Source organism: Phasianus colchicus, chromosome 8 (genome assembly GCF_987193195.1).
Source record: "Phasianus colchicus chromosome 8, bPhaCol1.hap1.1, whole genome shotgun sequence".
Lineage (NCBI taxonomy): Eukaryota > Metazoa > Chordata > Aves > Galliformes > Phasianidae > Phasianus > Phasianus colchicus.
Genome location: NC_143443.1, coordinates 5,950,134 through 5,967,848, shown reverse-complemented (window position 1 = coordinate 5,967,848; position 17,715 = coordinate 5,950,134). Strand labels below are relative to the sequence as shown.

The window sequence follows — 17,715 nt, the reverse complement described above, 5'->3', positions numbered from 1 at the left end:
CTGCAACAATATCTTACTGTAGTGTTTTTATACGACATATTCTTTACACTGTTAACACCATATTCTCAGAAAAGTTTGTTCTTAAAAGGAAAAAAAAATTCACAGTTTTAAGCTGTTACATATTAAACTCTTTATTTTGTATGTTCCATCAGTTTATTTTTCAGTTTATCAGTTTATTATTTTGTTTCATCTCTAATTAAATGCAGCTATCCCCTGTTTTAGGTAACAAACCTCAGCAGTCTCAATAGAAATAAATCTCTGTGGTAGAAAGTGAATTGTGATTTGTGTGCTCAGATGAGGAGAGCTGTAGTATAGGGGCTCTTGTCTAATACTTTAATAATGTTTTCAAATTTTTGCTGCTGTCCCTAACTATTGGAAGCATGCTTAATGAAAACTACTCACAATCTGGTGAGATTTTTGCGTGCTCGTTTTTTGAATTAAAAACTCGTATCATACTTCTAAAAGACCCCGTTTATTGGGATTTTTTTTTACTTTGAAGGTGTTAGTAAGACTAAAGTAATGTAGCTCCATAAAAGATTGTAATAACGTCACAGTTCTTTTTTTATTGTAAATGGTAATTGAATTCCTTGTAAAGGAGCACAGAGGAGGCCACGTAAACAGAAGATTTTGTCAACAGGTGAATGCCTAATTTATAAATGTTGCCTGTGATAAGAATTCCCTTGTAGAAAAGCATTCAAAGCATTCAATTGCTGAAAGCCATATCTTATTCTTTTCAAGAGAAAGCAACTTTTTTTTTTCCTTTCTATGTTTCCTTAAACCTTACAACTCTGAAGAAAAGCACAGCATTATTTAACACATTGGAAAGACTTCGTGCTTTAAATTTGTTTCCATTGCTTTCCACAAGCCAACCCAATAGGCTTAATGTAGCAAAGGAGACCAAACGAAGTTTTTCTTAGGATGACATCCTCTAGTAAGAGGCTGACTTTTTCTTTCTCTAGCACAACAGAAATTTTGAGTAAAGCAAGGAGAGATGATGACTGTGCATTCTCTCTACAGTGAGAAATAGCTGTTCTTTTTTTATGAGTGCAGAAGTCCTTTTGCATCCGAAGTAAGGAGAATTTCACTAGGATCCTGACAGTAATGGCTCGATTTGAAATCTGTCTTTATTTACTTAGTAGTTGTTTGGAAATATGAGCTGCTGCTTCGTCCACACATAGCTTGAATACTCTGTGTTGCCTATTGGGGTTTAAAAACAGACACCTCCAGAGGCTGACAATTTCTGCCATAAGTGACAGCACGCTTTATTTTCAAATTGACCATCAAGTCTTTTTGGTAGTGTTTAGAGTTCAAGTGATTTTCATTTAACACACAGCTTTTCCTTGAAAAAATACTCAAATTGCAAAGAAATGAGTGGTTTTAGCCTTCCTAGTGGTTTCAGTTTAAGCACAGGCTGCCAGAGGAAGATTCAAAGCTGCTTTTGAGCAAAGTTAATCTCTCCTGTTTCTGCCAGGAATTATGTTGTAATCAGCGTAGGGGCAAAAGCTCTAGCAGTTAATATTTTTTCCTTGGGGTTGGTTTCCCTGTAGAACCCACTGGACTGGTGACGTTCACAAGGCAGTGTCTCCAAGAATTTCCAGACTGGGAAAGGTAAGTCAAACATGCTGTTAAATGTGAAGATTAGCTTAAATGATGTGTAACCTGAATCCCATCAATGTTGAATTGATTGAGACCTGCAAGTGATCACAGTAAACGTGTTTGTTTTAATGAGATGTACAGAAGGAAGTGAATGAACAGATACAAATAATTTAAGCATTGTGCATATGTCCGTGTGCTTGTGAAGCCAACAAGTCCTAAGTGAATTCTTAGAACGGAACTGATGCTTTTGATCTTGAGAGTATAAAAAGGGACAGCTCCAAAAAGGAGTTTTTGAGAAGGCAAATTTCACTTAATCCTTCAGATTTTTTAATCACATTATGTTAAGGTGTGTAAGAAGGTAGATTTTGGATGAATTTTGTTTTCATGTCTTTGTGGAGATTCTATCATCATTTTTTTTTTTCCTGTGCAATGTTTTTTCCTCAATGAAAGATCTCAGAAAAAGCTGTCTAGATTGCATGTCACCTATGAGGGCACTATTGAAAGCAATGGACAAGGTATGCTACAGGTAAGTTTATATAACAGTAGATGTGGCTTTATGTCATGCTTATGTCATTTTTATGGTCTGCCAGCTTAAAGTTAAATAAACTTGGTTTAAACGACAAGATGTTATGCATGTAAATGAAGCATCAGAATGAATTCCACAGGCAGTCTTAGTGCCATCAGTATTCCCTAGCTCATTGAGTTTTGTTACATGTACCTGTTGCAGAAGTAGCTGACAGAAAATCACAAGTCCTGGACAGCTTCAGGTCCTTTGGTTCAAGCCAGGATCAAAGATTGACAAGATAAAAGTTTCAGACTGTAATTTTTATGAGCTGCCAAGGGATTTTATTTTGTTTTTGTTTTGCTTTTGAAATGATTGTTGTGCCCCAGACGGTGACCAGGTCAGTAGTTCAGGAGACTTCTTGCTGCTGCAGCACCACTGTTTCAGTCTGGGAGACAGTCAGCTGAAATAGGCTGGTAAGGAGGATGTCCTGTCCATACCAATAGCAAGGAACGTACTTCAGTTGTCAAATCAGCTTAAAGAAAGAAGTCTGTCTTCTGGAGTTCAATTACTGAATAAATAAATAAGTAAATAGAACATCTTTAGCCAGGAAAATGTGATATAAGCTTTTTTTAATTATAAATTTCCATGGGCAAGTAGTTTGCATAAATAGTAGTTGCTTTTTTTTCTTTTAATAAAGCAATTGCTTTTAAAACTATTGTCTATGTAAAATGTAACGTGAAAAAATATGTTATTGCAGCCAAAATGAGAGTCCAGAACTTCACAGTTTCAGGCAGAAAGCTTAGCAGTCAAAATGATGTACCTTTTTCAAGCGCATCTCAAGGAGAATTTGTAAGAGCTAAGTACAGAACAACTGATGTGGGGCAGTACTGAGCTAAAAGTGCTTTGTGTGGACAGCCAAGGCAGGAAGCTTCTTAAAGGACAACTTAATGATTCTTCAATGTCTCTAAAATGCAAAAGAGGCACCGTAATGTGCTGTTACTATTTTTCACATTTCAGTAAATATTTCATTTTTAAATATATGCCCTTTCAAAAAAATGAATTCGAAGCCATTGAGATGCATAATTTTATTGTGCTGCATAATATCTCACTTGTCTCGTTTCTTCTCACAAGTAGGAAAGGGAAAAAATTAAGAAGACATGCTGCTAATCAGACTCTGTCCTGCTGCTTCTTTTTAACTGATAGCAGTAGATTTTAACAGAGCCGAAGCTTATGTGTGGTTTTATTTACCTTATTAAATGAAAAGATTTTATGCTGTTTGCTTGTCTCATCATCCTCCTGGATATATTCCTGTTAGGTTGATTTTGCAAACCGTTTTGTTGGCGGTGGTGTCACCGGGGTGGGACTGGTACAAGAAGAAATTCGGTTTTTAATCAACCCAGAGCTGATAGTATCAAGGCTCATCACTGAAGTATTGGATCACAATGAATGTCTTATCATCACAGGTTAGTCTTTAAAGTTAATGTTCTGGTTTTCTACGTAGAAAACGTGTTTCAATTTGAAGTTTCGTATGTTTAAACTCTGCAGGAAAAGAGAGTACTCATTTGTCAATGAGTTTTCTTGTTCCTCACCTCTTAAGACTGTGGGGCCACTGTTCCAGTAGACGTTTGGTAAGGAAATAAAAACAAGTGATGGCAAGTAGACAAGTGTTACATAAAACTTTTTTTTAACCTTGTAGAATAGGATGCCGAGTCCTGAAATGTGCTTTTAGACCGAGCTGAAAAATGGTTGGGGGCAGTAGAAGTCACGATTACCAGTTATTAGTAGGTAACACTTCTGTTGTGTCAAAGCAGGATGGGTTTGTTCCTTATTGCAGTTTGTGCTGCCTTTTGGTCACCAAACAGGAGGAAGTGGAAGAGAAGAAAATCAGCATCCTTTACAAAGGATAGAAAGTCAGGAAATGTCTCTTGAGGATGTTTATCTTTTAAGTTACAGACATGTTCATAGTACTTATTGCAAGTTGTGTTTGTCGCTTACAGTGTTAAAACTAACTGCGTGTGCAGTATATTGTTGAGAGGTTGGGTATGGAGGTACTCAAGTGCTTCACTGAAGAGATTTTTCCGTTGGTTTTAACATCTGTCTTAAAATGTGGAGAGCTTTATTATTCCTTGGATCAAAATAGTGTCAAAATAGCTGATGTCTCTAGCAAGAACTGGAAAGGCCCAAGAAATGCTGCTGTGTTGTGGTTCCTCATGTAGTGATGCAGCAATTAGGTATTTCATGACTGGCGGATGGGGGAAAAAATTCAACTTTTTTTCTTTATAGACATTTATTATTGAGAAATCTTATAGACAAATAGAGTAATAGATTATGTATACTCTGTTTTTCAGCCTGCGGAGCCTCTGTGGTTTTTAGTCTTAACCTCGGTAATCTTTCTAAGAGTGTTTTGTTTGTTTTGTTTTTCCGCTGTGCCGTAATCAGTGCCTTTTCTGTGCCATCTTTATGGTAAACTTGATTTAGTGATTCACTGAAAAATAAAAATCAGAAAATTGATGGCCAGCGCTGATTGCTGTCATGTATTTTGGATATGATGATATAACAAAATCAACGTACTGAAGTGCTGTCCTCTGAGCGAGACTCTTCTGGGAAGGATAAAAACAGTGCAGCTATCAGGATGTGTCATAATGGATTGAGAGAAACACTAAATGTATTTTTGAAAGAGTTTCTTCCATTCCACTGTGGGGGAAAAAAAAAACAGCAGTGATTTGGTATCAGCAGATAACAATGGGGGTGTTCTTTGACTGTACAGACATTCTTTTAGTTCTCCTAAGCCCCTTCACTTTATGCTGTTTGCATTTAGTGTCTGTGATAGTATTTTTCTCTAATGGAAGTGGATCTTCTATCATCTCCCTGCATTTCTTCTGTCTTAGTTCATAGCCAAGTCTCTACTGTGTGTCACAATCCTCCTGATGAACTATGTTCTTTGTAATGCATCTTGTCTCAGTGGCTTAATGGGTATAACTCTGTAGCCTAAGTTTGCAGAAGAGTCTGAGAAATGGGAGAGAAATTAAATTCATTGTGATTGTGTGGTATCTGGTTAAGATCAATGCTGTAATGAATATGGAACTGGTCGTGCACCAAGTTCTTCTACACAGACTGAAATGTCAGCAGTGATGCCAAAGATTCTTACAAGTACACTTCTGGTAGAGCTGTGAAAAAGTGTCGCTGTTTTTCATTCAGTTGTTCCGTGTTTTGTTGTTTTCTTATTTTTATTTTCCTTTCAGTTGGCATATATCCAGACAGCGCTGAGTGTGGGTGAAGCTGTGTTCTGTGTTTGCTTTAAGTCTACAGATTGAACAATGGCCATTTTCAGAGACTTCTAAGCACATTATTCATGCAATAAACTAGATCAGGTAATTAGTTCAGCTGAAAATTTACTCATAGGAAAAAAATGTTTTTCAGCTGGATTAGCTGGCTGATCATGCCACTGTCTGAAGAGCCAGACGACTAACGTTGGCACAATATAAGGGCCAGAAGAACTGATTGAAAGAGCAAGATCTTCCCCCCACCTCTGGCAGTAAATATACGTTCATATCCGTGTTTACAAAATTGAACCCTTGCTTTTTACTTGTGCTCCCTGTTTTTTTGCGTAGCTAAGGGTGCTGATGCTTCAGTGGGTCTCTAGCTCAGACAAAATACGTGAGGGACAGCGTGGCTTTTTTCTCCCCCTCCATCCTTGGGAGCTTTATAATACCACATAGGTCATATGCAATTGAAAAGCAAAACCATGGGAGTCTGGGAAGGGTGGATTTCATGAACATGCTCCCATAAGCACACTGGCACTAGAAATTTCACTGTTCTCATACTATATCTTCAAGTTTCACTAAGAATGCATTTTTTAATTACACTTGCATATGCTTTCTTCTGAGACTGGGTAAGCTTCTGTTTATGTAGTAGCTTGCTTTTTGGCTTTTTTTGGCTTTGAGGAAAGAGATTCATCACAAACATTAACGCATCCAATTTATCCTGCGTTGTATCCGGTCTCCCTGCAGCAGCAGTTTGTATCCCAGTGGTTCACAGGGAGAAGTGCTGCCCATTGAATAACTTCTTATCTGGCATATTTCCAGAGCTTTGCTTATGAAATCCCACTGATTTTCATTAGCCTTAGGTTCCTGGGACATGAATTTAGTGTTTGTGTGATTTCTTTGAGTTTCTCTTTTATTGATTTTTCTATATATGCATTTAGTTGTTTGTTTGTTTCTCGATGCTTTTGTCATCATACACTGCACTTTCATAAAAATTAATGAAAGCAATGAACCTTTGAAAAAAGCAAGCTCCATCCTTTGACTCATTTAATCTGTCCTTGTCAATATCTTCATCATCCCATCTTTTCTTTTCATATGTTAGACCACAAATGCTTCCTTTTCCGAGTTGAAGCTAAAGGCTGCCAGAAAGGTCAAGCACTCCCCTTGTTTGTCTTTTCTTACTGTTTACTCAGACACTTCGCTCGAGCGTATCAGTAAATCTCAGTTTTGGCTAGGTCAGGAAGAGTCTTAACTGATGATAGATACAGCCTACGATTCAATTAGGAGGCTGATTTCTGAATATCTAAGCTGCCTATAATTGTCTTGTGTGTAAAGATGTGGATGAATGTATATAGGCGTATTCTGCCATCACAATTCTTTTGACTTAGGTTTTGCAACAGAAAGTGAATTTCTGGTGAGCAATCTCCTACCATCCCAATCACTTTGATTAGCAGCTTTTCAAAATAGCCTTGGGTGGAATTTGGTGTGGTTAATCATCTATAAAATCTAAATAAATAATGAGTGGATAATAAGGCAGATGAGTTCAAGAAGCACTGCTAAGTCTGTTACAATGGATTTGTGTAAATAGGGGAAATGTTTTGAAGTATAAGCAGTATTTTAAACATTTTTAACAGTTTGTGTTTCATATGCTTGAGACTACAGGAAGCAACCATTCAGATTCCTTCGGCAGATGATGTTAAAAGTTGATTAGTCTTATGTTTTTGATTTTTTCAAAGTTTTTTTTTTTTTCTATTTAGAGATTGAAAACCTTTGAGGTTAAATTCAAACATTTATCTTCTTAGAATATCACCAATCTATGCAATAGGCATCACTCTTGTCTGACTAATCATATTTTTTGTGCTGTTGGTTACTTTTAATGCTCACAGGTCTTTGTAAACTATTTTTCTGTTATATTTATAGGTGTAATTGCTGGCACAGTGATTAAGGCATTGCTTTGAAGTTGTCATCTTTTTCTTATGCTATTGGTGACTTGTGCCAAACTGTGCTTGTAGGAGATGGAATTTTCCAAATGAGATATTTTCATCAATCTACTACTTTGGAAATTCATCTCAAAATTGTTCAGAGGTTGCAAGCCCTGCATGGGAAAACCTGATTTTGCTGTGGCATTACTTCAGGGATTTTTCTGTGCATTTTTGCATCCCCAGGTTTTTGAAGCAAGGACCTGAAGTTTGGTTAGACAGGATGAAAGCTGGCTTTTTAACAGAGGGCAAGAGTCATGACACTTCTAGAATGCTCTCCTTGGTCTTAGTAAAGGCTGGAAAGGTACTTTGCATAATAGAGCAAAAATAGCTAAAATCACTAGGTCTTAACAAGCTACTTTCTTATAGCCGTTGATGCTTGTCAAGATAACCTGCTGGGCTTTTTGGCAGAGCAGTTTGCTATGGTCTAGATGTGGTTTTGTGGCTTCCTAGGCTTTTACAGAAGTATCCTCTTTGGTACAGACCACCACAGCTGGGCTCAGTGACCTTCCAGTACATTCAGTGCTGTGAATTGCAGTAGTATCTGAGAATTCGTGTCAGGAACTACAGAACAGGAATCATGCTGAGCAAAAGCAAAATGAAGTAACAGGAGGAAAAGAGGCTTTATTGAGCAGCAAGCCTTGGAAGCTTAGCAGTCTTACCTATCACAGAATCACCAAGGTTGGAAAAGACCTCTAAGGTCATCCAGTTCAACCATCCACCTATCACCAATATTTCTAAGCCATACCCCTGAGTACAATGTGTAAATGTTCCTTGAACGCAATATCCCTATGTAGGATCACTCTCAAGCTGGGTGGGCAGCAGTCAGAGTAACACTGAGGCACTGGAAATCTGCTTTGTTTTTACCACGGAGCTTCTCTGTGGATTTACAGATTTTAATTTTACGTTAGAGAAATGAAGTCGTTTTGTGGAAACGTACAGCTTGCTACTGATGCTTTTAAATCTTTACATTTTTCCTCTCCTGTTTCCTAAGCTGTCAGCCCAGCTTTTTGCTACCTTGTGATGAGGTGGCATTGCCGTATTTTAGTAGTGGAGTGACTGTTTTATCATCATGCTTACAGGCAGTAGCAGTTCTCCGTCCTCATTTATCAGAGGGGTCTGTCTTCTCCTGCCTATGTACCCATAGAACCCTTCTTGTTATTTTTCACATCCCTTGCCAAGTTCAGCTCTATCTGTGCCTTGACTTTCCTGATGATCTTAGCCCTCCACATGTGGACGATGTCCCTACACTCTTCCCAGGCTACACAACCCTGCTTCCACTTCCTGTACATTTCCATCTTTTCTCTCAGTCTGAGCTGCAGTTACTTTATCTGGTAATGGCAAGTTGAAAACTGTCTCGTAGTTGTATGTGCACTGGATGGCATACCTAGGAGATCCATGTTTGTAACATCTGCCACAGAACATCACATTGCATCAAAAAAAGCTCTTACTGGTTTCAAGATGATCTTGTATTGTTGTGTGTAGATACGAACCTCTAGCTTCAACTGGTGCTTTGGAGAGCTGTGTATCCATTCAGAGAAGTGTTGATTACTATGAAAGATTTTATAAGAGAAAAATATTTACGTATTCTTATGTAATATGGGAAATCATTTGTCTTTCAGGTACTGAGCAGTACAGTGAGTATACAGGTTATGCAGAAACTTACCGGTGGGCAAGAAGCCATGAAGATAAGACCCCAAGGTGAAGTTCCACATAAGTATTTTAAGTGAAAGAATAAATGAATGTCTTAAACTTAAGATTTGGTGCTTTGAGTATTTGCCTTACTATAGAATTTTATAGCTTGATCCTACTTTCTTCAGAAGAGCCAACAAGCTAAGAAAGTTATCTCCTGATGCTTATGATGATACCTGCCAACATGTCAATTCTTAGATAAACAGGTTTTAATTATCTGTATTGAACCCAAAGTTTTCTGAAGATAACTGAACTAGGGATTATAATGCCTCCCAGGAATTTTGACAGTGATACCATGAGTGCTGTGATGCAGGTGATGTTAGTGTGTCAAAATAAGATTTAATATCATGAATCTGAGAAAAAATCTCTAAGCACTTGCATTTATTTCCCCAGCAGTGCTTGTGTAGTGAATACGCACAATAATCCGTTTTGTATTGGATGTGGCTTTGCACATCCTGATCTAGTGGGGGGTGTCCCTGCCCAGGACTGAGGCAGGAGAAGTTGATATTTAAAGGTTCCTTCCAACCCAAACATTTTGGTGATTCTATAAATTCTGGAGGAAGATAAAAAGAGCCAGAATGTTTTTGTGACCTTGCAGTGTTCCTCTGTACTGAATAAACAGTGCCATTTAATGAAATGTATTTCATATTTCTACTTTCTCGTTCAGAGTCTAGGCCAGAGGATTTATAAATTTATAAGGGAATCTTCTCTCTTTTCTGATGCTTTTGTCAGCACTCTGTTGTTGTTACAAGCTCACCTTTCTAGTGTCTTCCAATGGAAAAGCTCTGCAGGGAACTGCTCATTTCAGATCGTGATTATATGGCCAATATTTAAGAACTAATCTTACTGTCATCATCTTGTCTTCTCACTCCAAATTTAGGGATGAGTGGCAGCGACGCTACACTGAAATTGTTGCCATAGATGCGTTTCACTTCAGACGTTTCCTTGATCAGTTTGGTCCGGAGAAAATCAGAAGAGAGCTCAACAAGGCAAGTCAGTCACTTTTTAAAGCAGCCTGAAGCTTGCATTAATGCTTTTAAAATATTTTTGTTTTTGTGTTTGTCTTCAGTTAAAAAAACTGTTTATCTCCATCTAACAGTGTACTTCGTTGAAGTTGAAGCTTGTCTGAGCGGTTTATCCTTTGATACATAGTTCAAATGGGCAGTTTACTCAATCTTCAAAAATATAAATGAAATTTGGATACATGTTTTGCTGACTGTTCTCTATCTTGCTTCTAAATAATGTTTTTAAGTTCTCTCCCTACGATTGGCTTTGCTGAATCCCTTTCATTCAAGATGGAGTAGGAGGTACCTCATGTATTAACACAGTGACAGTTCATAAATATGGTACCACTTGCTTTTCTCCCATCTTCAGGATAAACTTTTGAAGTATTTACATATTTATCTCTCCATATATTGATGTAACCTTGAGCTGAGATCTGACTGTCCATAAATTTCCTACCTGTTCACACAATATCTGTAAGGGCTGTTGCAACTGAATGGGTATAGACGTGTCAAACAGCTTGTAGTGATAGGAACATTTAGGAGATTGATAAGTCAGGCTGGTTCCAGTCCTTTAAACAAAGCTCTTAGACTGACATCCAGAAACAGCACATTTCCTACTGATAGTACTTATACATTATCAATGATTACTGTATGTTTAAAGAGGTCAGTCCTTAACCTTATCTTCCATCAGCTGTGTGTGTACAGAACTGTATAGTTAGTTCCAATAGCTTTTGATCTTGGTGGTTCTATTTGTCAAGATTGCCAAGCTCATGAAATCTTTGACAAAGGAAGCTGGAACTGCTATGAGCATCTTTTCTCTCCACTCTTCTCCCTAATTTGGGATATTGTTATAAGATATCTGAGTTTCTAGGTTGTTCCTAGCTGTCGGCCTACCCTGGACTTTGGTTTGTTCAGCTGATTGCTTTTTTGCTGCTTCTCTTGAAAATAAAGCAGTCTTTCCCCATCTTTGGAGATGATGCTTCTGCATTGATGGATTATTGTCATCAGTGAACTGTTTGTGAATCTGGGACACTAGCTTCTGGCCTGCACTGATGTTTTCAAAGTCTTTGCTTGTATCCCATTCTTAAATTTTATCATAACAAGAGATACTTGGTATCAATCTCTAGTTCAAATAGCAAATTCTCGTAATGTAAGTTGATAACAAGATTAATGGGCCACATTGAAGGCCTCAGACGTTAGCATAGGACACAGACAGTGAGAGGTCTGTGGCCCGTTATAGCAATGCAACACTCTTTTCACTGTGCAGTTGAGTACAAAAATGTTTATACACCTACATTTAGCATACTTACATTTAGGTTGAAAAGACAGGATAGTAGCATGCTTATATGATAACAGATGCAGCAGGCATCTGCTTTAGTTGGGGGTTTAGGTGTGAGGTCATGCTACAATTGTTAGGAGGTCCCCTACTTTCTTTAGTGCAGGAGACGATGAAATTCTATATGCATTTAAAATAAATTCAAATGTAGGGCAGTGTGTTCTTAACTCTCAGCTAGAAAAGGAAAAGGAATGTACCTTCTTCTTATCAGCTTATTTTTCCTCCCAGAAATGATGTGCAGTCCTGAAGGACTAATTTAATTTAGTCCTAAAACTTTGGCTTCGTGATTAAAGTAACATTCATCAGCTTGTTGCTTTTTGGTTGGAAATGAAATTAGCCCTGAAAGAGTCAGTAAATAAATTTTGTGAACCACAGTGATATCTTGGTACAAAATGCAAATGATTTACGCTAGCGAATTTATGATCTGCCTACCATTTTCAGAGTTATTGATTGGATTTGGATTTTTAACATAAATTACAGTAGGTACGTGAGGCTTTGATATACTGTGTCAGTCTGACTGGCGGTGTTTGAGGACTGGGAATATTTAAAGGAAATTTGAACTGTGAGTAAATGAAGTTCTTATAGTAGTAAAGAGAACTAAGTTTTTAAGTGACTGATGTTTTTACAAATCAAATGTGTTCAACTGTATTCGGTGGGTTTGGTTCTTTCAGTTTGTTCTAAAATTAATGTTAACCTTACGACTTTTCATGTGTGGGGGGAAAAAAGGTGGTAGAATAGGCTGCAGTCTACTTTTTTTTCTTTAAATAAATTAGGACAAGGTAAGTGTAAGTATATGCACGCAAGCTGTTAAATACGGGTTTATTATTAGTAGTAGGCATTGCTCAGCCTCTGTTTGTTTCCAGAGGCTCTTTTGTCCATCTGTTATTTTGGAACATTAAGAAATGATTGAAACAACTTGAAGCAAGTGATTCTTCTTACAGCTTGCCTTTTCTTAGAAGCCTATATGATTTCTCCTCTCTAACATCTACTTGTTTTAAAGAACCAGATGTTCTCTCTGCTTCCATGAAAGGTGTCTGAGGCCGACGTTTGTTTCTGGTTTAACTGAAATCAATATTGTCTGAATTTGGCTAGTCAGAATGAGAGAGAGAAAATTCTACCTCATTTCAACATTAAGATTTGCAGATCCTTTTGTACGAGATGTCATAGCTCCATCTTTGCTTGTCCCTTCAGATTGTTGCCTCATGAAGTCTGTCCACAGAATCACAGAATGGCCAGGGTTGGAAGGGACTTCAAAGATCATGAAGCTCCAACCCCCTGCCACAGGGAGGGCCAACAAGCTCCCCATTTAATACCAGACCAGGCTGCCCAGGGCCCCATCCAATCTGGGCTTGCACACCTCCAGGGACAGGGCATCCACAACCTCTCTGGGCAGCCTGTTCCAGCACCTCACCACTCTCTCTGTAAAGAACTTCCCCCTGATATCCAACCTAAATCTCCCTCTCAATAATTTTTCCAGTTGGAAGTTCCACTTTCCAAATGTTAAAGAACATCTGATGTACAGTTGGGCTTGCAGTCATTAATGTCATGGAGCCTGTTTGGATAACCACTGACTAGTAATAATAATGATAAAATTGACAGCTTCATACTTCCCAAGTAATGCATCCCAAAAAATTATGGTATACGAAGCAGTACAGAACTGACGTGTCTCCAACGTGTACCAAAAAGATGTGATAAAACCTGATGTTGAAGGTTATATTCCCTGCTCCAGCTGTTCTGTCAACTTACCAATAGTTAAGTCAAATCCATGGAAATCTGCACCTGCATTTAATTTTTAACTTGGATCAGAACAAGGCAAAATTATTCTTGCCTTAAAAGAATGCCTAAATAAAGAATTTATTCCTTAATTCTACTGTGGTTTACTTTCAACTTAAAGGAAGATTAAATGGTATATTGAGCTTATTTGATTTTTTTTTTTAATTGCTGGAAGACAATACTGATTGTTATCATTCAGTTGTTTGAAAATAATGCACCAATGTGCCTGTCAGCTTCATCTTCTGACTCTTGTCTGCCTGCAGGCCTACTGTGGCTTCTCTAGACCCAATGTTCCACCGCAAAATCTCTCTGCAATAGCCACAGGAAACTGGGGGTGTGGTGCCTTTGGAGGGGACTCCAGATTAAAAGGTAAATCATAGCAAGACATTAAGATTCAAATGAATCCATGAACTTAAATTTTGATTTTTGATCTTATTCTTTTTTGGGACTAAGTACATTTTTTGGTTTTGTTCAGTGTGAATAAATTGTAGACAAGAATCCAAATGGTAGTTAAACTTTCTACAGACCTGTTTCATTAACTTTGATCTTTGGACATGACTGCTGTGACCTTAAATACTGTTGCATGCTGTTTTTCGATGCTGTTTTCAGTTTAAAATTTGAAATAGCCATGGTTGTTTCTGAAATGCCAGGTTTACGTGCTCTTGTAACACTGAAAACTTCAAAACAACGGATATTGAATATTAGTTCAGTCTCATTTTAACTCTCAGTTAGGTAACTCTGCTAATCTTCCTGAGCCGGTCTTTACAGCTTTTGCTTAAAAATTAATATCTCTGCAAAGTGTTCAAAGTACTTGCTCATTTGGGAGGTTTCAGAAACTTGCTGGCAATGTTTAATGTCATGCTCTGTGATAGACTGCAGTATGCCAGAGAGGCTGTCAGTCACTAAGGCATGCTTCTTTCTTTGCAGTCTCACCTGCTATTTCTCACTTTCTTGTGTTCTTTTATTTTTAATTAGAGTTTATCTAGTGCAACAGATATCACACGCCTACTACATTGATGTAAAACTTTTCCCATCAAGTTAAGAAATGGCACATCCTGATGTTTAAATTAAATTTATGAAATTTTAAGTATAAGTTAACATTTTGGTTATTTTCAGACTTGTGGGAAGTATTTAAAATTTGTTTTTCTGAACAACTTTGGGGCAGGGGGAGGTACGTTATCAGACAAACAGTCACTAGGCTACCAACTTCCATGAGTTTTCTGTCCAGCTGTGGTTTGTTCACTGAGAATCTATTTTTCTGTCAGTAGTCATTGCCTTGCTGACAGCTGTTTTTGATTTCTTTTGGATAAAATGGGTTGTCATGTACAGAACATGAGTACCAAATGTAGGATCTGATCATACTTGATGATGATTCATGCTAGGAAGGCTTAATACATATTCTGATTGGCAGTATCTCTTTTTTTTAATGAGTTTCCAATTGTAAAAAAAAAAAAAAACAAACATACTGTTCATCTGATCCAAGCTGTTACTTGTTCAATGCTAGATGTAACTTTTAGAATAGAGTTTGCTCACTGGAGGGCTTGACTTTGTTGTCTATCAGTCAGAGCTCAAAAGTAAGATATGCTGACAAAGACCAGGAGAGCTGAGTCCATTTGAGGAGGAAGCCCATAAGAAAAGGTGTTTTAGCCAACAAAGAAATGAGCCATGAGTTGCTGAGTCTATAAATCTACTGTGAGCTTTCAGTTAAGTTAAAATTAAACTAAAAGCTCAAAACATGAAGTTTTTCTGTTTTTTGGGTCAACCTTGTTTTCCCCCTCCTCCCTCCTACTTGCCAGAATTAACAATTAACAGCCAGTGCTAGTGTTACGAAAATGCTCATTTTAAACTATGATTGCACTCTCAAGTCATCTCCTGTTCTTTTGCTAGGCCTTAAAAAAGAACACCTCACTTCAACCATATTCTTCTTGGGAAGCAAGCTTGATTTCTTAGTTGACTCTGCAAAATCAATACTTAATAAAGTGAATTAATTGACAGTGATGTGCTATAGGGTATGGAGCTAGTCTTTAATGTGTGACATTTTTCTTCAAGCCTGTTCTAACTGGAAATAAGATAGCAGGTTTTTTTTTTTGGTTTTTGTTTTGGTAAATTATGAGCTACAAAAAGGGTACAGTAGTTTGGCTTGTGTGTTTTGTCAGACTACGTTTGTACTTGATATGTGATAACCAAATGAACTCTTGTCTGTTTCAGATGCTTCTTATATAGTGCTAACTACTAAAGCTGTTTCTCCTTTCTAAAATACTGTATAGGATTATTTGGAACTGCAAATCCTCTCTGTGGTTTCACTTCACTATGACCAAATTTGTTATGCTGCGGAATAATCTTCTACACTTCATAGGGATTCATAATTTCCTCATTTTGGAATATGTTTTCAAACTCTGAGATTATCAGTATCGCACTTTACTGAACCCAAAGTAACAGTGTTGATCACACAGGCTTGGCAGTGTATTGAAAATGACAATTTCCATAGATTAAAATGTGTTTTGCATGTGACATTCTTACATTTGAAAGGATGACGGTGTTCATCTATTGTCTGGATCTGTAACAGAGACTTCAGAACAACCACGTAGTTTGATGTAATCAGATATAATTGAGTAAGTTCCATTATGAAGTATTGGATGGATTTTTTTGATCATCATATAAGCATAGTTACAATCAAGGTCACAGATGATGAGAAAGAAGCCTTCATGGGGAAGGAAAAAAATATTTGGCTTTATGAACCAAGAACCCAATAAATAAATGAGACATATTTCAGCTTAGTTGGAAATATTTCCTTAGTGTGGAACATAGGACTTGAAATGCTGATGAAATATGTTTATCTGATTGGGAGAATTTGGAAGATCTTGTCTTGTTTCTGAAGCCAGAGGATGATTTAAGAATTTACAGCTACAGGGTTCTATGCAACTGTCGAAAAGGCTTTTTTTTTAAGTGTTTTATTACTGAAAATGCAGAAGAGATTTTCTGTATTGAGGCATCTCATAAATACCTAAATTTAAATTGTAACAAATATGACCAAGTACTCTTTTTGTGACTTGGTGTTATGTATCTGAAAAAATAAGGTTCAAGAGGAAGAGGCTATTGAAAGATTTGTTCTATGCTGGAATCTTGGGCTCAGTGGGTGGCAGAAAAAATATTCCTTCAGGTGCAGTTCCTGAAGAATTAAATGAAATTTTTGGGTGGTGTTGTGTACAGCAAGGAGTTGGACTCGATGAATCCTTATGGGTCCCTTCCAACTTGGGATTCTCTGAAATCAGATCTGCCTGGGGCACAGGGAACAAGAGAGCCCCAGGATCTATTACTGGTGGTCTTTTCTGTATCTTGTTTCTGCGTGGATGTTTCAAATGGTGCTGTATTGTATTAATACTCAAAAGACTGACTCTTACAGAAATTTTGACTCTCATTTCATGAGATTTATAGGGAGTCAAAATGAATAGTGAAGTACTTGTAATGTTTCTTGTGTGAAGCGAAACTGCATTGTTTGTTTGGAATTAATATGCAGATTCATTAGATTCTGTTCCCCTGTGCAAGCTAGTTAATTAGGCCCTTTAAAAGCTGAACTACTGAAGCTTTACCAAATCTACAGCTGGTTCAGTAATTTAATTAAATATCACTCCCAGATTGAGATTAATTTCACATGTGCTCCATGTAATTTATAATTTTAGCTGTAGGTCTACGAGACTTTTGATTAAAGAATGCAATATTTTAAGTCTCTTTTCATAGCTGAGCTATGACAAGCTGTCAATTTAGCTTCCATTGCAGGTGGTAATGCAGTACGTACGCTGTTTTATTTAGAATAAAATCTTTCCTTTTCTACCCAATAAGTACAGATAATTAAAATATGATTGATGTAGTCATTATGAGAATGAACACGGAAGCTGTACCCATAGGCTCTGAAACAAGTAGCAACAGATAAAATAGTTTATGGGAGTTTGTTGTTTGGACTGATGTAACATAACCTTAAAGGAATGTCATTGATGATATGTGCCTGTGACAGTCCAACCTCACAGTACTGCTTGGGGAAAAAGCTGTGCTATTTAATAGTTGGGTGCTGCCTCAAAGGCTCTGTTTTTTTACTTCCCCCCTTCCCAGGTGCTCTTCCTTACATCACTTCTGGCTCTCAGTAAACCCATCACTCAGCCAACTCAACTGCTTGTCTTGCAGAGAACAGTTAGCTTTTACTCTCTTGTCAGAGGATTTTTCTGCCGGGTTGGAGACTGGAGTTGGCTCAGTGGAGATGCTAATGAGCACCTGAGAGAGGCAACAAACAGTGAGAAGGGAACAGAGCCTCTCTCTCCAATTGCAGCAGATCATTATCTTGGCTCACCTAGATTATTGGCCAATACCCCAGATAATTTTCCAGTGCAAATCTTCAACAATCTGTTTCCAAAACAAGGATCATTCTTGTTCCTTTTTCCTATAGCAGAGCCAGTCTACTTCATAGCATTTGCCAGAACATGAGATGCAGCTTGGTTCAGGGAATTTGACACAAAACTGGAAATAAACCACAGTCGCATTGCTGACATCATCACCTCCCTTTTTTTAGAGGTCA

General features: G+C 37.6%; 1 protein-coding gene across 3 annotated transcripts in view; it reads left to right on the top strand.

Annotated features, from left to right (window-relative positions):
* The window catches only part of PARG (poly(ADP-ribose) glycohydrolase), a 60,550-nt gene that overhangs the window by 38,045 nt on the left and 4,790 nt on the right, over window positions 1-17,715 (top strand). For all 3 annotated transcript variants that reach the window (XM_031602479.2, XM_031602478.2, XM_090144777.1), the window contains 6 exons: window positions 1,548-1,608; window positions 2,047-2,122; window positions 3,417-3,564; window positions 8,966-9,044; window positions 9,916-10,024; window positions 13,412-13,517. In XM_031602479.2, coding sequence (XP_031458339.2) covers window positions 1,548-1,608; window positions 2,047-2,122; window positions 3,417-3,564; window positions 8,966-9,044; window positions 9,916-10,024; window positions 13,412-13,517 — 579 coding nt within the window. The remainder of the gene's footprint in view (window positions 1-1,547; window positions 1,609-2,046; window positions 2,123-3,416; window positions 3,565-8,965; window positions 9,045-9,915; window positions 10,025-13,411; window positions 13,518-17,715) is intronic.